Below are 25,003 nucleotides of genomic sequence, written 5' to 3'. Positions count from 1 at the left end.
TTCCAGGAAAAATTTTGCCTCTGTAAATGAAGTTATATCCTTCTTTCTTTTGTCAGAAAATGAAAACGTTCTGATTTAATGTGTTTCCTTTTTCGTCTTAGTTGCCAGAGCTGAATATCTTATCCAGGTGTTTTTTTTTTTTTTTTTTTTTTTCCTTCTTTTACTTTGATGCCTCAGAACAACTTGTTTCCTTCAAGTGGATTATAATCTATTTTACTTTTAAATGCCTTCCCTTTGGGATAGCTGGGTAGCTCAATTGGTTAACGCATGGTGCTGATAACACCAAGGTCCAGGATTTGATCCCTGTACCAGCCAGCTGCCAAAAAAAAAAAAAAACATAACAAATGCCTTCACTTCACTTGTATTAGGATTAAGACCTCTTGGGTGTAAAAAAATATAAATCTTAAATAATTAGGTTAAAGAGGAGGTAAAAGGAAAAGATCAACTGTTATGATCTCACTCTTAGATAATAGTAGCAGGACTTCAAATAAAACATTCAGTTTGAAAAGATTTTGAATATAAGAAATGTGATTTCTTAGAATGCCTTCTTTCTTGACCTTCTCTCTCAAAAGTCATCAATTGCCCTTATTTTTAATTTATTTCCTTCCACTCATATTTGCCTTAATGAAGTAAGATTTACTAATCACCTTTGGAAATTCTAATTCTGCTTTTCTTTGTATATATTTGGTCATATGTCCTTAGAATATAAGCTTTTGAGGGTAGGAAAAGTATCTTTAGTCAGCCAAATATCTAACAAACTACCGAGCTCAATTTTAAGGTGATGTAAAAGCCCATTTCTCATGACTTTTGGAGCGATATTAAAGGCAGTGGTAAGAGCCCCACTTAGGAAGCTGTTCCAGTATTTCAGAGAGTGATGGTGGTGCGAGACAAAAATGGACCAATTTGAAAGCTACTTAGGAAGCAGAATCACGGTGCTTGGTGGTTGATTGAATTTAGGGACTAATAAAGGGAGGATGAATGAGAATTGATGCCCAGGTTTTGGGCTTGTGTCTTGGGCCTATAGTGGTGCTTTAAAGAACATAGGAGGAATAGGTTTGGGAAGAAAATCTCAAGCGATATCTAAATACATATATCCAGTAAAGAGTTAAAAATGTTGATTCTTGAGCCCAGGAAAGAGACCTAATCTAGAAATAGAGATCTGAGAGTCACAAGATAAAGATGGGTCTTTACATGGAAGTAGATTAAATGAGCTAGTCAGAGTATACAGAGAACAGAAAAAGGCCTATGACAGAATCTTGAAGAGCACCAGCATTTAAGAGATGGACATAAGAACAAGTGCTTACACAAAGAAGAGGGAAGAGTGACCAGAGTTGGGAGGAACAACAGGAGAGGAGAGTCAGTGAAGCCCGGGAAGAACGATTCAGAAGGGAGGCAGTTGTCAGCAGTGGCATATGCTGTAAGAGGTCAGGCCAAACAAAGATAAAAGGAAAGTACCATTTGGAAATTAATAAGATGCTAAACCAGTTTCAGTGGAGCTAAAGGGCAGATTGCAGTGAACTGATGAATGAGCAGAATTGGAAAAAAGGAAAAATAGGTATTTAAAGAAAAGAATATAAGATGATCAAGGAGGGGGCACGAGATCAAGAGTTTTTACTTCCCAAAATTTTAGACTATCCAGTTTAAATGATGATAGGAAAAAGCTAGATAGAAAGAGACACTAAAAATACAAAAGAGAGGAGATAATCAGTTGAGCAAAAGTATTAGGAAAGGAAGAGATACATAGCGAAGTGATGGAGTTTAACTTTAGGTCAGAGCATTACCTTTTCCATTTTGAAGAGTAGAAAGAAAGATTACGTGAAGATAAAGAATGTTTGCAGGTTTGGTGGAAAGAATTTAGGCAGTTCTCATCTAATGGATGTTTTCCAATGGAAAGAGACATGATAGGGTCAGAGTTTTGAGGAAAATAGAATTTTGAAATAACTATGTAATGAATGAATGATATACATTACAGAAACATTAAAGAATTGCAAAGTTGAAATGTCATCTATTTATAGTAGTACCATACCGTATAGCAGCACTCAGCACCCTAGGTATAAACATGGAGAAAATGGACAACTCGAATGATCCAGTATTATATTCTGCTTCTACTGTATGTACATATATACATGTTCAGCTCTCCAGTTAAGTTGTAAAGCTGAAATTACCTTTATATTTCTTACATCACCTACATTTTGAAATACTGTGGAAAAAGCCGGCAGTCAAACAGATAAGACTTGGGTTCATCTCCTAGCTCTTCTACTTAATAGCTATAATTCTTGGGACAACAATTTCACCCCTCTAAACTCAGTTTCCTCATCTATAAATAAAGGTAATATCTACTTTGCAGGGTTATGTGAGGATTAAATAATGTAGTAAAGTTCCTGGCATATAACAATAACTCAATGAAGGTTCCTTTTCATCTTTTCCTACCTGGTTCCTATGACTTTTTTTATTATTTCTATTAATGTTCATATCACTGTATATCACAATTATGCATCTGTCTTGCCCAGTGGAGTGCCAAATTCCTCTTTGTATCTTAACCTTTAGTACAGTATTTAGCACATGACAAGTACCCATGTGAATATTTTTTAAACTAATTATCGTCATTTTTAATCTTCATAATAATTGTACTAAAAGCTGTCAAATGGAAAACTTTAGAAACTGGCATTTGATATATGCCCATGCCCTCCCCTCAAAAAATAAGTTGCAGTGTGATAACTGATACCATTCCAACTGGAAAAAGCACAGAAGCTCTCCTACAACCAAGAACAATTTCAAAGCACTCTCTCAAAGTAGCCAATAGGAAGTCATGTCTGAAAGGTTTGTCTAGAGTAGAGCTATTCCTAAAATCCCGGACATGGTGGTTGTAGCCACAGCAGCCTCTATGGTTATCAAAACTCTAAAGTATAAGACCTCTGGTTTTGAGACCTGGGGTACCTTCTACCCTTTCATCCAGTCCTTCTGCCAATAACATCTCACAGGGCCGCCAATCATTTCAGTTAGTATTTAACTAGTATTCAATCACTCCTTACTAAGTACCTAGAAAGTGCAAGGCCCCACAGTTGCCTCCATGTTGGACTAACTCCCATTATTTCAGATAACTTTCTTCTTATGGCAGCGTCTACTACTTAAAGAAAAGAAAACAAACTCTGCAGTTAGCCAGGTTTCTTAAAAGTGAAGTCACAGTATAATTATCATTCTTTTATGGTATGTTTATGTTCCCGGAATCTAACTTGTATGTTCTTTGTGATTTCTCGGAAGATTTCAGGGACATTTCAGCATCTCAAGTGCCCCTTAGGCAATCCACTTCATAAGGGGTTCCAACAAATTGCATATTTCTATATACGTGTCACTCTTTTTGGTTCATGCTTAACCATTTTGAAATTTTCTTAAGAATACCTTTTTACATGTTTTTCTTATAGACCTATGTAGTTAAATTTTATAGTCAGCATGGCCAAAAAAAACAAACCACCACTGAATGGGTAAATTAATTTTTCTTTAAATGAAAATGTAATTATTTCTTAGATTCATACATTTCTCATCATAGTGTTGCTCTTTGAATTCATTTCTTTTTTTCAGGGGCTGGCCAGTTAGCTCAGTTGTATAGAGTGAGATGTTGCCACCAAAAAAAGAAAAAAAAATTTTTTTTTATTTGCTGAATGTAAATGAGTGTTTTAAAGAAAGGCAATTATTGTAGTGAAAATCTAAAACGTACATATACAGTATGTCATATTTTCCCTACAAAGTTTTAGAATGCTTATTTTTTCCATATAAGGGTATGTGAATTCAGGTCTGAGGAAATTCAGAGAATGAAAATATTGCAAAACAGTACTCATTGCAAATGTTATATTTACTCATATTTTCTGTGTAATAGAACCAAATCTGTTATTTAATAGGACTAATAATATGGTGAATTTGTATATCTTCTTTTTACCAAACTGTATAAAACATTTTCACATCAATTACTTTATACTACTGTACTAAAGGAATGGTTATGGATTGCTTTCAACCAAGTATTATATCTGGGAATAAGAAATCAAAGAAAATAAAATTTTAAATTATTCCTTCATAGTAGGAGAAGTGGCCTTTTTCTTATGCTGTCTGGTATTCAAGAAGGAATTAAGCTTTTCTCCCCAAAATAGAACCTTTTTGAATAAATAATAAGAATGTTTAATATTTACATATTACTTTATAGGTCTTTTTGTATTCATTATTTCACTTATAACAGCCTTGTGGTCATCTTATACCCATTTCACAGAAGCAGCCAGTGAATCTTAATTGTCTATTCTGTAGAATGTTAACTCTCCTCAGTTTTGAGTTGCATAAAAGACACTTGAATTTCTTTTAGATTGTACTCTGTGGACCAGTATGTTTATATGGACTTGTACAGAACTTAATAGAACTAGGTCATAATTATTTTGGTTTCCATAAGTATTTTGGCTTCTTTAATTTTTTCATCATTTTCTTTAAAATTACAAATATCTTTGTTGTATCCTGCTTTATAAAGCTCTGTCTTGTGTAAAGCACCATAACTCATCATAAAACTATTTTATCTGTGTGTATATCTCCTTTTAACTTTTTCATATCGCATTTTCACATCTATATCTCATATAGACCTATCATTTTCTAGTTGTTTTTTCTTTTTAAAGAATGAAATATGTATTTTTCCTACTGTACTTTAGAAGTTTGTGCTATGTTTTCTTTTAAATGGCAAGTACACTTCTCTGACCTTTTTTTGTTATTAAGGAACGAGTAAATGATCTCTTGCTATCATTTCTAACCCATGTTTTTATGACTCTCTTAGAATAGTAGCAGCTTATAACAAACCAAATAATTTCAGGACAGAAAGAGACACACACAAAAAAACTGCAAACTATTAAAAAAAAGTCTCTTGAAATATGTGGTGGCCAGAAGAAAATATTAAGTATTAACAACATGAGGTGATTATAATCATAATTCTGTTAGGCAATGTATTGGCAATATTTTTATATTAACTTAACAAGTCATTGATTGCATATCAAGGAGCAGTAAGAGAAGAAGGCTGGGAATACAGCATGGGCAAAGTATAGGCTCAGGCATGAGTCATACCCTGAAAACCAGTGCTCAAAATGAAGGATAGGGGTTAGAGTCTGAAGTCGATGCTGACATTGATCAACAAGACTGTACATCAAAACCTATCAGATTATATTGAAATAGTAGAGGCCAGAAACTAGACAGCAACTAAATGAATACTGTTATAGAAGGGGAAGCAGTGAATGTAGTTGATCAAAAAGACAGGCTTCAAGAGGACATGAATGCCAGAAGGCAAAGCAGGACAAGTAGTCAGAAGTTGTCCCAGGTATTATTCAGTAATGAGATGAGCTCAAGGGTCTGGGCAAAACAATCAGAACAGAATCAGCATTCATTCCCATACTTCTGTTTTAAGTCAACAATGGCAGTAGATTTCCAATCAAGGGCCTGCTTCTGTGTGTTAATACTATCTTCCTCTGCCTGGATCATATTGCGAATGATCCTAAGATCATATCCAAGCTTAGGAAAGAATGTTTCAGGTGATTAGTTATGTCCCTGAGGCTATGACAGCACAGTTGTCTCATATTTGCTATCATTCATGTAAAAGCTTGAGTTCTCACTAAGCTTTCGGTCATAGATAGGGTAGAGCTCCAAAAATGTTTATGTCATCTTAAATGCATTAGAATAAGGCATATATAGACATCATCCTGCTCTGCTCTAGCCAAGACTTCTTTATTCTGTTTCAGGCCCAAAACTTTCAATACTAAGAGATAATCTAAAGAAAACAAACAGGATGATGAAAGAATTCTTTTCAGTCATACGAGAGATGAATGAAGTGGGGATGCTTAGAGAAGATAAGACTTAGAGAGAGATAGGAAACTCAAAGCATGCATATAAAAGAGGCAGTAAGAGACTTGCTATACAAGTCTCCAAATGGTTGGAATTAAAACCAAAGTATAAGCATTATGAGGAGACATGTTTTGTTTTGTTTTGTTGTTTTACTTGTTTTTGTTTTGGGGTTTTTAATTTTGTTTTGTTTTGTTTTTGTAGTTCAGTAAGGAAAAGCTACATTGATACTTAATTTGTCTTCGTTTTTCAAGCCTGAGCTAGGTAGCCATACGGTCAGAGGGGATTTCTTAATTGTGTATAGAGGCTGGGTTAAATAACTTGAAAATCCCTTCCAAACCTGAAATTGTGTGTAACAAAGGCCTTGGTAGAAAGTATTTGCATTGCTGTGTGCATAAAGATAGCTCTGAAGCCAAAAAGACCTTAATTTGAATGCTGGTTTCACATCGTAGTAACTAAATAAGCTTGGCTAAATTTCTTGAGCCTTCTAAACCTGAGTTTTCTCATCTTCAAAACTGAAATAATATCTACCTCTTTGTATTTGAGAGAATTAAATTATTATGTAAAATACTTAGCACAAAGCCTGGTACTTCATAGATATTCCATGACTGTTAATTCCTATCCCCTCTCTTCCTCCCTCCAGACCTAAAATCTTAACATATTTCTCCTGAGACAACAAGACAATCCTAGGATGAAGTTAGCCTACAAATGGGAAGGAGTATTTAGATGGGCAGACTGAGGGACTGTGGAAAATAGCATTTGCAAATACTGATGCTTATTCTCTAACAATTTTGCCATACAAAATCTGTTTTGTCTATCGTTTAGAGTGTAATGGCATTGCATTCAAGGTAACTTCTTTAAAAATCATATATTAAACTGTGCTAACATTTGCTTGGATGATAATTTAATTCTTTTCTTTTTTTTGGAAGCTGGCCAAATGTTTGAACCCCAGAACTTGGTGTTATCAACACCATGCCCTAACCAACTGAGCTAACTGGCCAGCCCTTATGATTTAAAATTTTTATTGATCCCTGTACCAGCCAGCCACCAAAATTAAAATTAAATTAAATTAAATAAATAAATAGAATTTTTATTGAGCACTTAGAGTATGGAATGGATGGCTTTAAAACTATTTTCGTATGATAATGACATTTTGGGTTTTTTTGGTTTTTGTTTATTTTTATCTGTTAACAATCCCTGCTGAAGTATTTATAGATGAAAGGGTCTGAGATCTGGAATATGCTTTAAAATATTAAAGGAAAAAAAAAATCTGGTAAGGAAATAGATAAAACACTGTTGCAAAACAATCTGGGCAGTTTCTCAAATGATTAAACATGGACTTACATGTGACTCAGCAGTTCCACTTCTTGGTATATACCTAAGAGAAATTAAAACATATCCATGCAAAAACTTACACACTAATGTTTATAGCAGTATAATTCTCAATAGCCAAAAGGTAGAAACATCCCAAATGTTTATGAACTGATGAATGGATAAACACAATGTGGTATATCCATGCAGTGGTGTTATTATTCTGCCATAAAAGGGAATGAAATACTGATACATGCTACAACATGGATGAACCTTGAAAACATCTATGCTAAATGAAAGAAGCCAGACACAAAAGACAACATAGTAGGAGGATACTTCTGAAAGAAAGTGAGCCGAAACTCCAGATACTGATCAAGCTTTATTAAGGGAAAAGAATCTGCTGGGCTGCACTCAAAATGGAGAGCTGCACCAGGTATCAGAGTGGAAGAGCTTAAATAAGCTGTAAGGAAGGCTGACTTAATCAGGGAGGGGTTTGGTGCTGGTGTGAAGGAGTTTCTATTTCTCAGAAACCAAGAGGTTTATTGTAAGGGAAAGGGGGATGGCCATTTTCTGCTGAGTGTGTGTAAAATGGCGCCAGTCACGTCCAAGATGGCGCTGGTCACGTCTAAGATCTATCAACTTCAAAAAGTTCATGGAGAAATGAACTTAAAAGTTAATACGAATCTTTGTGTGAAATTTCTGAAGACCCCTTGCATATGATTCCATTTATATGAAATGTCTAGAATGGGAAATCTACAGAGACAGAAAGTAGATCAATTAGTGGTAGCTTAGTGCTGGAGGTTGGGGGCACAGTGGTATAGAAGTGTAATAACTAAAGCAATTAGGGTATCTTTTTGAGGTTATAAAAATGTTTTAAAATTGACTGTGATAGTGGTTGCACATGTCTGTGAATATACTAAAAACCATTGACTTATACATTTTATGTCTTTTTTTCTTTTTTTGGCAGCTGACTGGTATGGGGACCTGAACCTTTGATCTTGGTGTTATAACATCATGCTCTAACCAACTGCGCTAACTGGCCAGCACAAATTATACACTTTCAGTGGATAAACTGTATGGTATGTGAATCATATCTTCAGTAAAGCTGTTTTAAAAAACAATATTGGCTGCCCAGTTAGCTCAGTTGGTTAAAGTGTGGCCTTAAAACACCAAGGTCAAGGGTTTGGTTCCCCATACCGGGCAACCATTAAAAATTTTTAAAAGTAAATAAAATAAAAACCAATATTAACAAAATGTTGATAATTGTTGAAGTTGGGCAATGGAAACTGAGGGCTCAATTGCTATGCTCCCCACTTTTTGTATCTTTGAGAATTTTCATAATAAAATACTTTTTTAAAATACCCTTTTAGATGTAGTTTAAATACCCAAAATATGTATGTATTTGGTTTAAAACAAGGTTGGTTTTTACCTTGTGTTACCTCAAGCAAGAGCAATGCACAGAATTATCTGACTTGTTAGTCCTGCTGCATTGTAATTCATATGTAAAAGCACTTCCATTTAGCCTACAGTGGAGCACATAGTTTGCATTATACTTGTCAGAGCTATTTTCATCAAGAAATGCTGTCTATGTGTCCTCTTGCCAACATCTTTGCCGAGTTTACAACTTTCAGCAATTAATTGGCATCAACTATGCAATACTATTAAGCAGCTGCTCTGCAGTTGAGCCATTTTAATATGCCACCACTCTGTGCAAAAAGTTAATATTAAATGGCCAAGACACATGCTTTTGGATTCAAGAGAGCAATTTCTCTCTCTCATAGAGATTGTTTGTACAGTAACAATCAACATCATCATCATCATCGTGAGGAAATTTCATAAGAATATCTTTGCCCTTAATTCAGATTTTGAAAAGTAGTTATAATAGTGCGATATGGTTTCTGTTGTTTCGTTTTGTTCTAGTTTTATGTTGTTTCTATTGTACAGTAAGATGTACTTCTTTATTTCTTTGAATAATTCATTCATTCTTATAGTTATGGTGATTTTCTTATGTATTTTATATACTAGAATTATATACTATTAGCTTTTTGAAAATTAGTATAAAAGCATATCAGGATTAATGAATATTATTTTAAATCAGACTGTGTTATAGAATAATATTTAAAGGTCTCAAACAAGTTGTAAAGGAAAAGAGGATTGAGATGACATCAGTATTTGAATTTTACAATTAACAAGTAATGTTTCCTTACTTTTAAAACAAAAGAATTTTTTAAAATATTTTAAGAATGACTTTCTAGATTAACGAAGTATCTGCTGGGAATAGCTAGACCCGCCAGAATGAAGGAATGCCAGATTAGGACACTTCACATTTTGTCATTTTGGGAAAAGGGCATACTTTCTGCCTGAGGACCCTAGAGTAGAGTCTTCTAGACAGATTGTCTTGTCCACATATAATGTACTCAACTGTGTCAGATGAACAGCCCATAACAGCAGAAAGAAAACAAACTGGTCCTTCATTCATAAATTGAAACACACAGCCAAAAACTATCAGAAACTGGAAGAAAATTAATAGCACAAAAGAAAAATCACAATAAACAGAGTAACTGACCCCTTCCCCCAGAGAGGGGGAAAAAATTCTGGAGAGTGCAGCTTTATAACACCTAGGTCATAGGTTTGGATCCCCGTACTGGCCAGCCACCCAAAAAGAAAAAAAAAAATCTGGAGCAGAAAAGAACTTACAAAGTGTTGTAATTAATTTCTTCAGAAAGATATGAGAACCTAGTATTTCCATAAAATAAGAATCAGTGAATACAAAAAAAGCTTGTGATATTTTCAAAAATTGCTAACATCAAAATCATGAAGTTATTGCAAGTAAAAATGCTAGTAGAAGGACATAGGAAAAGTGAAGGGACCCTTCTAGAACTTAGAAAAAGATAAAAAGGTAAAGTAAACAGGGAATATAGAAGATTCCAGAGAGAAAGAAAGTAGTCTCTAGGAAATAAGAATCAGGTTGGCATCATAGTTCTCAGAAATTTGATTTTAGAAGACAGAGAAGTAATACCATGGAAGTAAGATACTTTCTTCCACAAAACACACTCAGAAAATTAATAAATTAGGGCTGGCTAATTAGCTCACTTCATAGAGCATGGTGCTGATAACACCAAAGTCAAGGGTTCAGATCTCCATACCGGGCAGCTGCCAAAAAATGATAATAGTACTAATAATAAATTGTATGCCATTAAATAATGAAGGAGGGGGAAAATGGTGGAACTGGCCAAAATGTGCAGTAAAAAGAAATTTCAGAGTAACAGCTGTACATCAGTCTTAAAAGCAGTCCATTAAAAAACAATCCCAGCAAGCAGCATGATTAAGAAACTAGACAATCTTAGGTAATCTATTTCTATCTATGAGAGAAAAAGGCAGAAATTCTGAAGGGAGTGAATCTCTATAAGTAAAGAGAGGTCCAAATAGGAACCTAAGTAAATGGCATGAGTTTGAGCAATCAATACAGTGTAAGAAAAAGAATCCAATTGAATTCAATACTTGAAACATTCTCTTTGAGCATCACAGGTTCCTTTTCTGTATCTCATCACACTTTCAGCTCTGCAGGAAATAATATACAGAGCATAAGACTGTACTGCAGATAAGTCTACAAACCAGTCAGAAAAGGGCAGTTAGAGAAGAAGAAAGCAGAATGAAAAGGGAGGGAAATGAAATGCAAAACTCAAGCCCAAACAATAAGAGCAGAATCTTAAATAGGAAATGGAGCCATAACGGAGGACTTGGTAAAAGGCCACAAAAAAACGACTGCATTGCAGAATGTTGAACATACTAATATCCTGATTTGAGCATCACATATTGCACACAGGTGTTGATATTCAACTCTGTACCCCATAGACAGGTACAATCAACTATGTTACAATAAAAATAATAATAATAATAAAGATAACATTAAAAAAAAAAAAGAAAGGAAATGGAGCCAGCAACTAGGAGCCAGAAACAGGAAAACAACCAAACGGGGTTAGGAACAAACCAGAAAATTTCAAGATGGTTTCTTCTTACCAAAGGATTTCATTTTGTAGTGACAAATAAATGTTTTATAAGTTTTACATGTTACATTGGTTTATTTATTGTTTGTTTTGTCAGTTTGTGAATCAGGATCTTGTGAATTGTGATCATTTTATTGAAATAGTAACATCAATTAGAGTAGGACAATTTAAGCCAAAGATATACGTGAAAAATATATTAAAATACTTTCATGGTTAGTAAGACTCAACATTATGAAGAACTCAGTTCTTCCTAATTTTTTGTAATTCAGCATAATCCCACTCCTATCTTCAAGAATATAGCCAGAAAAATACCTAAATCATTAAACACTAAAACAGTGTGACTTGGGCACATGAATAGACAGATTGTTGGAGCAGAGTTTAAAGTCCAAAAATAAATCATATACTTCTGGAAGTTTAGTACATGATAAAGATAGCAGCAGCGGGGGAAAAAATGGTTTCTTCAGTACATGAAATTGTTGTTATAGGACAGCCATCTTGGAGCAAAAGATGTTGGATCCATGCCTTTCACCATAAGCCAGGATAAACTTCAAACAGATCAAAGTTCTAAATGTTTGAAAAAGAAAAGAAATCATAACAGTAACTTAAGGAAAATGTAGGAAGAAAACATGGAGAAGGCCATAAAAGAAAAAATTAACATATTCAATTACATCACAATCAGAAGATCCGCATAGCTAAAAAAAAAAAAAGTGAAAAAAGTCAAATAAAGGGATGGCCGGTGGCTCACTTGGGAGAGGGTGGTGCTGACAACACCAAGTCAAGGTGTTAAGATCCCCTTACCGGTCATTTTTTTTAAAAAAAGTCAAATAAAAGATAAATAAACGGGAAAAAAATTGCCATTCCTATTAAAGACAAAGGGGCTGATTTCCATAACATGTAAAAAACCCCTCAAAATGTGTAAAAAAATGACCACTCACCCAGTAGAAAAATAGGCCAAGTGTATCAACAGAAAGGAAATATCCTTAAATACATGAAAAACCACTCAATCTCACAATAGAAGAAATGCAAAATAAACGTACCCAAACACTTATTACACTGGCAAAAATCCAGAAAGGAAACAGAAGCATGCATTTTATCAATCAGGAAACTGAAGCTCATTGAACCAGAGAAGCTGCCTAAAGTTTACACAATTAAGTATAGCATCAAGAATATTGGGCTGGCCAGTTAGCTCAGTTGCTTAGAGCATGGTGTTATAACACCACGGTCAAGGGTTTGGATCCCTGTACCAGCCAGCAGCCAAAAAAAAAAATAGATGTGTCTTTGATTTCTAGCCTAAAACTAAAATATTTCCCCTACATGTGTTTGACTCTCCATATGCTCAGTATATGAGGGTATTGTGGATATTATTTGATGTTAAAGTGAAATTTTCTTTGTTCAAATTTACCTTCATATAAAAAGGATACTTTTATAAGTCAAACATAATAAAACTGAAAAAAATGTGTTCTAAATGTTATTTTGGTGTCTACTGTAGCTGTATTAACCTAATAAGAATTTTACAGAATTATGTTGCTTTTTAAAGTGTTCTTTACCCGGATTTCAGAATCCATGCTCATATTGTTTACGCTGTCAGGTGAACAAAAGTACTGCACCCCAAATTGGGGTGATCCAAATTTGGGTAAGGCAGAGATGTGAATTTCCCTTCTAATCTTTTGACCAACATCAGGGCTGATCTGTTTCTGGTAACTGCTCCCATACCAGCCACAGAGGGAAGCCAAAGAGAAACAAAATTATGGCCTCCTTCTAGAGCCACTGGGGGTCCAAAGCCCTCTACCTACCACACTCTCAGCTCCTTCCTTTTCTCCCTCCTCATTCCTGTTTCTCTTCTTCCCCCTCTCCCCCAGCAAGTATGATAGACTAAACTTTCCTTTACCTTACTTACCTATAGAATAGTGAGTGGTAGGTTGTATTAGAGGTAATTTTTTCCTATAAATTTATTTTATCTTCATGCTAAGGCACAAAAGTTATGGTTAGTAAAAAAGATGTGCTTTCAGATGGAAAGTTGTTCTTTTGATAGGCTAGGAGACCATCATTTCCCCTTTCCCTCCTACTTATCTTGGTAAGTAGAACGGGAGCTGAAATCTACCATAACAATAGACATGTTTAACATTAAATCAGTGATTGTATACTTCACTGTAGGGAAGCATATAAGTGAAAGAACATAATCTTGAAACTAAAAAGAGCCCCCAAAAGGTTCAAATAATACTGTATCACATGGGCAGTGTGTGAAGGTGTACACATTCTCAGGTGCATTGCTCAAGCCAGCTCGAGTATTGCAGAAAGGAAAAAGGATTCTGGCACTGTTTCTTCCAGCTTCTCTCCTGGCCCTAAAATCTATTAAAGCTATGTGGCTTAAACTCAGCAGCTCTGTTTTAAAATACTCACTCAAGCTAGATGGTTCTAAATAGAACTAATGACAGCCAGAAAAGAAAGGCCTGTAGAAACTTGCTCTGACACGGAGCTGATGTCTATAAACAGATTAGTAGAAGGCAGCAAAACATCTTTCTATCACCATAACTTTTGTGTTTTGGTAAGGAGATGAAATAAAATAATAGAAAAAAAAAAAAGCTATTACACAGCCTACCACTATTCTACAGGTAAATAAGGTAAAATAGAGTTTAGTCTGCCATCTCTTCATATACTGTGTTTGATGAATCAGTTTAGTAATTAATCATAAATATCCACTAATTAGTGTTAGATGCTTAAGGTCTGTCTATGGGAAAAATAATAGACAAAATGGACTTAGAAGAAGGAACAGGTGAAAATTTTTATCTGAATTCTTCAAAAAGTTCAGCATAATTAATTCTTAGTTCAAAAGACAACTAAAGCCAACTTCACATATCATTTGTAAAAGGATAAAGGGATAATGTGGCTAAAGAAATCCTGAAGCTATATTAAAGTTACTTTTGAACTGCTGATTAGTAGCCAGAAAAAAGATTTGAATTGTTTCCCTCTAACATCATATAAGACTTCATAAGGAGGTCCAGCCCGTGGCTCACTTGGGAAAGTGTGGTGCTGATAACACAAAGGCCACGGGTTCGGATCCCTATACAGGAATGGCCGGTTAGCTCAGTGGGGAGAGCATGGTGCTGACAACACCAAGTCAAGGGTTAAGATCCCCTTACCAGTCGACTATCTTTAAAAAAATAAAATTAAAATTAAAATAAGACTTCATAAGGAAATGTGATCATTCAACAAGTATAAGATAAATAAAGTGCCTAAATAATCTACTTGACAATGTGTGTAGAACATGTACAGTGGAAAGTAGCTACACCAGTGGTTCCCAAATTTGTCCATTCATGAGAATCACCTGGGACCTTTAAAACATTCCAAAGCCCAGGCCACACTGCACATCAATTCTAACAATCTCTGGGAGTGGGACACAGGCATCACTGGCAGTTTTTAAACTCCACAGGTGATTCCAATGTGCATAAAAATTGGGGAACCACTAGATTATAGAATGTTATACCTATTGGTTATCGTATTGAAAGAGTATCAATGGTGATAAGATTCATATGCATGATTATCAGGTTATTGTTATTTTCAGAGCTTCCCTCATTTATGTAGTATAATTGCTTCAAATGTTTCTTCTACTTAAAAATAAATATTTTAACATCAGTCATCATTAATCTGCCTGCTAAAATCTTACTGACCATTTTCTTCTATTTTCGTATATCAACAGGAATTAGCAGCAATGAAACAGATTCTCATTAATATGCGTAGTAAACATTCTGAAAACAACTTACTTCTTACTAAAACGGAATCAAAAAATGTGACAGAAAATCAGAAATCAAAGACTTTGTATGTGCCTAGACAACATGAAGACAATACATTTATACCCAAACCAACACTATTTGTAAGTACAATTTTTAAAACTTGGAATTTTAGTATTGCTGATTTTCACCGAATATATTTTACTTACATTTTTACCTCATACATTTTCGTTTTAAACTAGTTTTTATAGTTTTATGAAGGGACCTTGAAAAATCTGTATTTATCCCTTTTCTGAATGTGTATGTTATCTATCTTACAAATGATAGCTGGATTTTATGTTTCTAGTTAATACGTTGTACTTGCCCAGAAACTAGCCTAAATGTAGAACTTACCTCCCTGACCCTCCAGGGACTAATTATAGGGAAATCAGAAAGGCATTTTGGGGCTGGCTGGTTAGCTCAGTTGATTAGAGCATGGAGCTGATAGCACCAAAGTCCAGTGCTGGATCCCTGTACTGGCTAGTTGCCAAAAAAAAAAGAATAAAAAAAAAATATCACCTGCCCCCTCTTATTTGTAAAATAGCATATTTCCTTCATAAAATGTAAAACCAATCACATTAACAAACTGAAATACATTGTTGGGTAGAAAAAGTATATACACAAAAAGTAGTAAAAGAAAAAGAAATAAGAAAAAATTAGATTAGAAGCAGAGAAAATAAATTAGGAAATACTGAAAATTATATATTTAATATAATAAGAATAGGGATAGAAAGACCAACAGGAATAAAATAGGAGTGACATTATTAAATATTTCACTTTGCTTCAACATGGTTTCCCAACCAAACTTTCATTTCTCAGAAGACACATGATTTTTACTTCTGAACATAGAGACTCAAAACAGGAAAAGTTCTTTCTATGATATTCTGATTCAGTGAGTCCCCAGAATCTTAATTTTTTTAAACTCCCTAGGTGATTATTATAATCAGTCAAGTATGAGAACTTCTGATCTAAACCATTTTATTATACGTTCAGATAATGCTACTAAAGATCAATGAGATAAAAGAGATTTCTTAGCGATTATATAATTCAACCTCCTTTAAAAAAAAATGGCAGAAAGTTACATTCTGATCAAATAAGGGACAATTATTAATTATTGTAAGGATACATGTGGCAGTAATGGAATCTAAGCTGACAAGATGGAGAAAACAAGCCTCAGCTGGCCAGCCCAGACACAAGGCAGTTCTAGGGATTTCAGCAGCTGAGTCCGTGGATCTTTTCCTCCGTAGGACATCAGCTTCTCTTTGTTTCTCTCCTAGTTTCTGCTTACTCACAGTTCCCACTTCCTCATTAACTTGCTCACAGCCCTTTGTCTTGAGACAGGTTTCTGTGCATACTTTCCGCATCTACTCTCTTATAACCTAGTTCTCCCTGTATTTTCCGAGACTAAGAATCTAACTGGCGTAGCTCATCCTCGTTGGGTGATACCTTTTTGTGGCAGGACTTACTAAGGTTATTAGCCAGCCTACAGAATAACTGCCCTTACTGGTGAGCAGGGGGTCACATGATGCCAAATATAACCGCCTAAAGCTATTTATTCAGAAAGACTGTGGCTAGGCAAGTTTTCCTTGGAAAGTCGGCTGAGATTATGGCAGACATTTTGCTATGTCTATTATATTGTAATCTACAGGAAGAATGCAGAATGAATACATAGACTTTAATGGGAAAATAGAGTCAGATCACAACCACAGGATTCAGCCAAATACATAGAGCCTATCAGCACTCTGATCTGCATTTCTGACCCTGACTTCCTACATTTCTGACTCCTTCTGACCCTGACCTCCTGCATTTCCTACACTTCTGACTGAGGTAACAGGATAACATTAAGAAGATTTAAGCCTGGCCGGTTAGCTCAGTTGGTTAGAGTGTCATGCTGATAACACCAAGGTCCAGGGTTCGATCTCTGTACTGGCCAGCTACCAAAAAAGCGAAAGAAGATTCAATATGTAAAGTATTAGTTGGGTAGTTTTATTTTTTTCTTTTTGTTTGTCTGTCTTTTCTATTTTATTCTATGACTAAGTGGGATTTTTTTACATAATAAGGTAATTTTTTTTCAAAAGAAATATGAGCTCAAGATGTCCTGATGAAAACTGAGAGATAATACTGTAAACCAGTCAAATCAAGACTATGTGCTCAGACAGAATTTGTAATGTGAACTGACTGGATAACCTGGGGCAAGTCATTTAAATGCTGTCAGCCTATTCTTTCCTGTAAAATTAGAAGAGAAATTGTATGAAGTGAGTTCTGGACTCTTTATTCTAATATGCTATGATTCTCTTAAGGAATAATTTTTAGTTATTCTTTTGAATACTTTCCATTTTTCATAACAATAGTTTCCTTGTGTTTCTTTTGAACTTGTTAATAAGGAATGTATGATGCAAATATTTGAAATAAGTTCTAATTGTTTTACAATCTTTATTATGCTCTTATAGCTAAAATGAAAACATTTCTAATTTACTTCCAGATCCTTTGGCTGAAATTATTTGCCATTGGTATTTTCTCTGATATTAAATTTGATCATGGATGGATGCATATTTATCTATCCATCAAAGATATGAGGAGACACATGCAAAACTACTGTTAACTGGGCAATGCGATGGGAGCAGAGCTCTGATGTAGAAGGGAAGGAGAAAAAAGAGCTTAACGTTTTCCTTTAGGTTTTTTTTTTTATTTATACAAATGTTTTGCTGTATGCATGTGATATTTATATAGGAAGACAACTCCAAAAGGTGAATTTTATGGAAAAGTTCTGGCCATTGAAATCACACATATTCAGGCATGTAGTGCACCAGCAAAGACTAATTAAACCTCAGAATGTAAATGCCTAGAGACAAAAGCTGTATTCCTATTGTCTTGCCCAGCACATGAACAAAGCAATTACTCAATAAATATTTGCTGTGGGGGAAAAAGCAGTTATTTACCTCTTCAATTTAGTTATCTTCTTAGCTGTTAAAACTCTAAACTGGGTGGGGAACTTTAATGTTAAACAAAACTACAGGAAGAATGAAAGCAGCACCTCTCAAGACTATGGTTTTTTCTACTTTTGCAACAGGCAACACCACTTCGGTCTTTTTCATTGAGAAACACCCAGTTCATTCCCATTAATCATCTACTTTCTCTCTCAAGGTAGCTTTAGCTGTGTTTGCCCTTTTTTCTACCCTCACCTATCTCCTTCCTAGAAAAAGCTGGAGCTATTCTAATCCTCTTTAGGACAACTTTCCTTTTTCCTTTCTGAGCAGCATGCAACTACCTTTTGCTAGTTTTCTCCTGCCATCCTATTCCAAAATACCATTTATACTCAAAATTCATTTAATTGTCACTATTTTCTCAATAACTTCTTTAAAATGTGGATACTGACAACCCTACTCTTAGTCTTTTCTCCAAGTAAATTGTAAGCATTAAAACAAAAGAGCCCTAGGCTCCAAGTAGTGTAGTGAGCATAATAGGAATGTGTAGCACCAGTATATAGTGTATGAAGTATAGATTATAAGTTTATGTTGGAGTTCAGGTCGTAGCTTGTAGTGGTTAGCTCATCAGCTAGCATATGTTGGATGGGTAAATTAAGTTTATTTAATTTATACTCAAATGGTTATATAAACCACATGATTCTCTAGCAGTGCTTTAGAAGCCTCCATGTGATCATCTAGAAGGAAGAAAATATTCAAATAAGTACAATTCAGTTTAACAAATGTGTACTGACTGTATGCAAGAACCTATGCTAAATATTGTAGAATATCCGATCATTAGGATAGTCTGCTTTAAAGGTGTTGCTCCACTAGAATCAAGGACGGTAAACAAAAAACAACATTATAAGGCAAAATTGGGTAGCCTACGTTAAAGGAAATACAAATTGCTATGTAAATTCAAAGAAAGAATAGATACTGTGATGTTGGGAGGCTCCAGACTACCTTGTCAGAAAGGAATTACTTGAGCTTAGCTTTGAACAATGTATAAGATTTTGACAGGTGAAGATGAGAGTTAGAAATTCCAAAGGCAAAGAAAATATAATATTCACAAAATATTTTCTAACTTGTGTTCCTTTTCACTATTCAAGAATAGGATGGCTTCTCCATATCAGCCAGCTGCCAAAAAAAAGAATAGGATGGCGAATACTGTATGTATTCTCCGTATCTAAACTTTATTTCTTTCTTACTACATTCTTATGTCTGACTAGTCATGTCATCACCTATTAACACTTTTCCTTAGGACAAATAAAAGTAGGTAGGTTATACCTGGAGTATTTAAAGTAATAGAGACAGAAAGTAGAATGGAGGTTCCCAGGGGCTGGGGGTGGTGAGGAGTTATTATTTGATGGGTACAGAGTTTCAGTTATGCAAGATGAAAAAATTTCTGTGGATGGATGGTAGTGATGGTTGCATAACAATGTAAATGTACTTCCTGTCACAGATCTGTACATTTAAAAATGGTTAAGAAGGTAAGTTTTATGTTACATATATTTTACCACAATTTTTAAAAAAATTTTAAATAGATAGGTTATAAAAAAATTTTTTCTCATTATTTGTTCATGAGGAAAAGTTTATAATTTTGTCAGAAATGGAATTTAGGAGTTATTTGTAACATAGTAATATAATGAGTACAACTATTCGAATGTATTAAGACAATATACCCACACTGGGGTAGCTTTACCACAGAGTTATGTCCTAACCCTGTACCTCTCAACACTTTTTATATCATAAGACACATAGAAAAGTATAATATTTCAGGCCGGCCCGTGGCTCACTCGGTAGAGTGCGGTGCTGATAACACCAAGGCCACGGGTTCGGATCCTATATAGGGATGGCCAGTTTGCTCACTGGCTGAGCGTGGTGCTGACAACACCAAGCCAAGGGTTGAGATCCCCTTACTGGTCATCTTTTAAAGAAAATAAAATAAAATAAAAATTTTTAAAAAATAAAAAAAATAAAAAAATAAAAGTATAATATTTCTATGGTACCAGGATAAATGAACTTTGCTGGTAGATTAAAGGGGCTCTAGGCACTCCAGGTACCAGGGGCTGAGGGGATCCATAGCTCAACATACCTATAACACTTTCTTGTCACATTTACGTTTGGAATCTCTGGATTCACTTTTTAATGTTGAATCTAGATTCATCTCACCAAAGTATGACCAGACCTCAAGATATCTAGCTATGTACATTTACATTTTTTAAATATTAATTTTCCAATTTCTAGTGTCAGGAATGTTAATTGCAACCTCTTCTTGATGTAATTTAGCTGGTAAGCTAAATTAGAAATAAGGAACTTTTTAGTGAGCGTGGGATTAAGGCAGTGAGAGCTGAATGATCTCAGCAAGTGTTGCATTTAGTTGGTAGTAAAGCCAGATCAATTATCCTAGACTCACTTAAGTTAGGTTCTGCCTGTGAGGACTCAGAAATATTTATTTGATTCCAGCTTACATGTTTTTTGGAAAACAAAGTAATTATGTCTACCAGGCATAGTCTTTCTCTCCCTCAGAAAAATATACTGGTTAAACACTAATAGATTCTTAATCTCTAGCTCTTTTTCTAGATTCCAGGACTAATCCACCAGGTTTATTATGTCTGCATTTATCAGGCATCATTCTTTTCTGATTTTTAACAAACTTTCCTAATATATTATAATCCCCAAGTTATACATTAATGTTTTAGTTGGCTACTTCTGGATGACACAAAGCTACCTGTTTTATCAGTTATTTGTCTCCAAAATCAATTGTAACATAGTGAATTACTTGTAGTAGGTTTCCAGTTAACCATGCTATTTGTTTCTTCAGCAGCTTTCTGAGCTCTTTACTAAATCTGGAATATAGTTTACTTTGGAGCCTGTTAACAATCCACTGACAATTCAAGGTTTTAATTAATTTGTACTGTTTCTTTATAAAATTACAAATATAATTAACTTAAACCAGTACAAAAAATGAAGATTGTGTTTCCGGTATAAAAGGTTATGTTTAGGCTGGCTGGTTAGTGCAGTTGGTTAGAGCGTGGTGTTATAACACCAAGGTCAAGGGTTCAGATCCCCATACCAGCCAGCAGCCAAAAAAAGAAAAGTGAGTTACCTTTAAGTAATTTATATGTCTAACATAATGTTAACATATATATATATATATGAAAAGGGCTTCATATAATAGAGCCTACAAAAGTCTTAAATTTAAAATAAGGGCCATCCTCAGTTAAGAGGTTAATTCTGTTAATAACTGAAGAGGCACATCAAATTTTGTTACATAAAGCACCATCTTATGGGTATGAAGGGTAAATAACTTCAGTAATAGAGTAGAATAAAAAAAAACACTGCTGTTCAAACAGCTAAAAGAATAGAATTATCAAAATAAAAAGCAGTTAATTGTATATCTGAATTATTTTATTGTACCTATTTTATTTAACAGTCATTTATCAAGACTGTTTCTTTAAAAGGCAAGTAGCAAATATTTTAGGCTTTGTGAGCCACATACAGTCTCTATTGCATATTCTTTGTTTGTTTTTACCTTTCCTTAAAAATGTCAAAACCATTCTTAGCAGGCAATTCATCCAAAGACAGACCATGGACCATAGTTTGCCAGTTTGTGATCTATCTTATGCTGTTTGCTCAGTACTAATCAGGACTTGGTAAAGGCTTAGAAACTTCCAGTGTCTGGAACTTAGGGCTATCACTAATGGATAGTACATTACAGACTAAAATACAGTCACACATCACTTAACAATGGGGGTATGTTTTGAGAAGTGTGTCGTTAAGTGAATTCATTGTTGTACAAACATCATAGAATGTACTTATGCAAATCTAGATACTAGCCTACTACACACCTATTGCTCCTAGGCTACAAACCTGTATAGCATGTACTGAATACTGTAGGCAATTGTAACAGGATGGTAAGTATTTGTGTATCTAAACATAGAAAAGGTACGGTAAAAATATGGTATAAAAGATGAAAAATGGTCCACCTATACAGGGCACTTAACACGAATGGAGTTTGCAGTACTGGAAGTTGCTCTGGGGGAGTGAGTGAGTGGTTAGTGAATGTGAAGGCCTAGGACACCAATGCAGACTTTACAAACATTGTACATTTAGGCTGTACTAAATTTATTTTTAAAAATTTCCTCAATAATAAATTAATCTTAGCTTACTGTAACTTTTTTACTTTATAAATTTTTAATTTTTTTAAACTTTTTGATTCTTTTGTAATAACACTTAGCTTAAAACAAAAATACATTATACAGCTGTACAAAAATATTTTCTTTATATCCTTATTCTATAAGCTTTTTTCTATTTTTGAAATTTTTTGTTTTAGGGCTGGCTGGTTAGCTCAGTTGGTTAGAGCATGGTACTGATAACACCAAAGTCCAGGCTTCAATCCCTGTGCTGGCCGGGTGCCCCCTTCCCACCCCTCCCCCCCCCCAAAAAAAGACCTGAAGGAAATAAGAGCACATGATTTTATTTTTTTTTTCTAGTGGATTGGAATTAGTTGTAAATGTATCTTGCAAACTCTAGGGCAACCACTAAAAAGTTTATACACACACACACACACACACACACACACACACACACACACACACACACACATATAACTGATATGCTAAGAAAGGAAAGAAAATGGAAATTGTATAAAATGCCAGTTAAAACCACAAAAAGGCAGAAAAAGAGTAGAAAACAAAAATTGGAACAAAGATCAAGGGCAACAAATAGAAAACAGTAACAAATAATGGTAGATATTAACCCAACTATATCAGTAATGACTTTGAACATCATGGGTCTAGACACACCAATTAAAAGACAGAGATTGTCAGAGTGGATCAAAAAACGAGACCCTTTTTGTATAGATAAATTTTTAAAAAGACCCAACTATATGTTGTCTACAAGAAACCCACTTTAAGTACAAAGATATATTTAACTTAAATGGGTAAAGAAAGATGTACCATAATAACACTAATGAAAAGTGGGAGTAGCTGTATTAATTTCAGACAGAGCAGACTTCAAGGAAAGTTATCAGAGATAAAGTATGGCATTGGGCATTACATAATGATAAAAGGGCCACTTTTGCAGCTGACCAATACTGGGATTCAAACCCTTGACCTTGGTGTTATAACCCCATGCTCTAACCAATTGAGCTAACCAGCCAGCGTAAAGGGGTCAGTTCTCCAAGAAGACATAACAATCCTGAATGTGTATGTGCCTAACAAAAGAGCATCAAAATACATGAGGCAAAAACTGATAGAACTGCAAGAAGTAAATGAATCTACTGTTGTAGATTCCCTTTTGTGCTAAGATCCTGAGAGAGACAGAAAGGCTACTGTATTACACAGCCCTCGCTCACAGCTTTGCGGTAGGCTCTTGTGGGTCACTTAGGTTTAACAAAGGTAAGAATTCCCACTTAGTTCATTTTAGAAGGATAAGTTTAGAAGGATTGTGGACAATGAATAGAACAAAGTAGAAGAGAGAACCAATCAGAATAGGAAGCTCTTGCAGGAACCAAGCCAGAAATGATGACAGCCAAAAGTAAACCAGTGAGGTCAAGATGGAAACAGGGCACAGAGTTAAAAAAATATTTCAGTAAAAGTTAGAAACTTTTTAGAATAGATGAGAGGAAGGGGAAATCGAGAATGAAGAGGAATAAAACATTTCTGGTTTAGGTGAAAGTATTAGTAGCTCTAATTAGAGGTATGGTAGTATAATTAGATGGGGATCAGGGAGGGAGACAGAGGGTCCACTGGTTTATTGTGGTGGCAATTGAAGCTGGCCAAAATCATGGATAAGGTCAGGAGGAGCTGATTACTGGTGTCACTTCCAACATTTTGTGTATTGGCTATGACATATGAAACAATATAAAAAAAGATAAAAAAATAAGCTATCATACTTATCTATATGCCTGTATACATATATATATAGTATATTATGTAAAATAGACTGTTTTGATTGGAATCAGTACCTTGTAAGGAGTTCTGAATGCTTTATTCTGTAACAGTTCACCTCCCCTGCTTTTTTCTTACTCTTCTGTATAGCCTGGCTTTTTTTAGGCTGAAATGATTGAGTAATAAACCTAAAAAGTACTCCAGTAAATGCTTAGCAATTCAGAACATCCAAAACACAATAATTTGGATATAGTAGTTCTTCAATAAATATCTATTGAGTGGTATTTATATCTAACATATCTATATAGATGAGGCAATTATAAAGAAGTTGTGTCCTTGATTTTTTTATAATTCTCTTTGAAAATAGAATCAATTCATAAAATAGTCACCTTGTGGTATATGTTAGTTACAGGGTTTGAACCACAAAACACAGACGTGTGTTTTTTCTACATATATACCAAGTGGGAGATTATTTCTGACAAAAGAAAACTTTGTCCTTAAGTATTCTTCTGAATTAAGAAAAGCAATTATTTACTATCATTTACATAAAAAGCCTCAGTGTATATAGGTACTTGGTTCTCTGAATTGCCTCTGTTGTCCTCCTTGTAAGCATTTTATTGATTTTCTTTTTTCTTTTTCTTTTTTTTTTTTTTTAATAGACTAAAAAAGAAGCACCTGAGTGGTCTAAGAAACAAAAGATGAAGACCTGATGTTCTGAATGGGAAGCATTTGCTGTATCATTATCAGCTCCTGAAGTTATCTTTCTGATAGGAAGAAAATCATCTTAATCATGTACTTGGCATTTTTTTAAATAACTAATTTAATGTTTATTTTAATTAGTGTTAAGACACTTCAGCATAATCAAGATGTATAAAGTGCAAACAATAATATACTTTATATTTGGTTTTATCTATTTTGTTACAAAATAAATGTTCAATACATTTTAAGTGTGTGGCTGATAAATATTTTGATGAGAATATTCTCTAGACTACATAAATTCCAGGTTTGAATGTCATAACACAAATACCAAGACACCTTACATTTTTAAAAATTAAGAATCTTTTGTAGGGGCTTGGCAGTTAGCTCACTTGGTAGAGCATAGTGCTGGTAACACCAAGGTCAAGATTCGGATCCCCATACTGGCCAGCTGCCAAAAAAAAAAAAAGAATCATTTGTGAGGTCCACTAGAAGGTGCTTCAAAATCC

General features: G+C 34.5%; 1 protein-coding gene across 4 annotated transcripts in view; it reads left to right on the top strand.

Annotated features, from left to right (window-relative positions):
• The window catches only part of PIBF1 (progesterone immunomodulatory binding factor 1), a 242,338-nt gene extending 217,744 nt beyond the window's left edge, over window positions 1-24,594 (top strand). For 3 of the 4 annotated variants that reach the window (XM_063102846.1, XM_063102848.1, XM_063102847.1), the window contains exons 17-18: window positions 14,872-15,045; window positions 24,458-24,594. In XM_063102846.1, the coding sequence (XP_062958916.1) occupies window positions 14,872-15,045; window positions 24,458-24,508 (225 nt within the window). In that variant the 3' untranslated portion in view covers window positions 24,509-24,594. Of the gene's footprint in view, window positions 1-14,871; window positions 15,046-24,457 lie in introns of those variants that run through there. The other variant, XM_063102850.1, reaches the window with a different exon arrangement.
• The last annotated feature ends 409 nt before the right edge of the window (window positions 24,595-25,003 follow it).

This window comes from Cynocephalus volans, chromosome 7, assembly GCF_027409185.1.
Source record: "Cynocephalus volans isolate mCynVol1 chromosome 7, mCynVol1.pri, whole genome shotgun sequence".
Taxonomy (NCBI): domain Eukaryota; kingdom Metazoa; phylum Chordata; class Mammalia; order Dermoptera; family Cynocephalidae; genus Cynocephalus; species Cynocephalus volans.
This window is presented reverse-complemented; position numbering and strand designations above follow the sequence as displayed.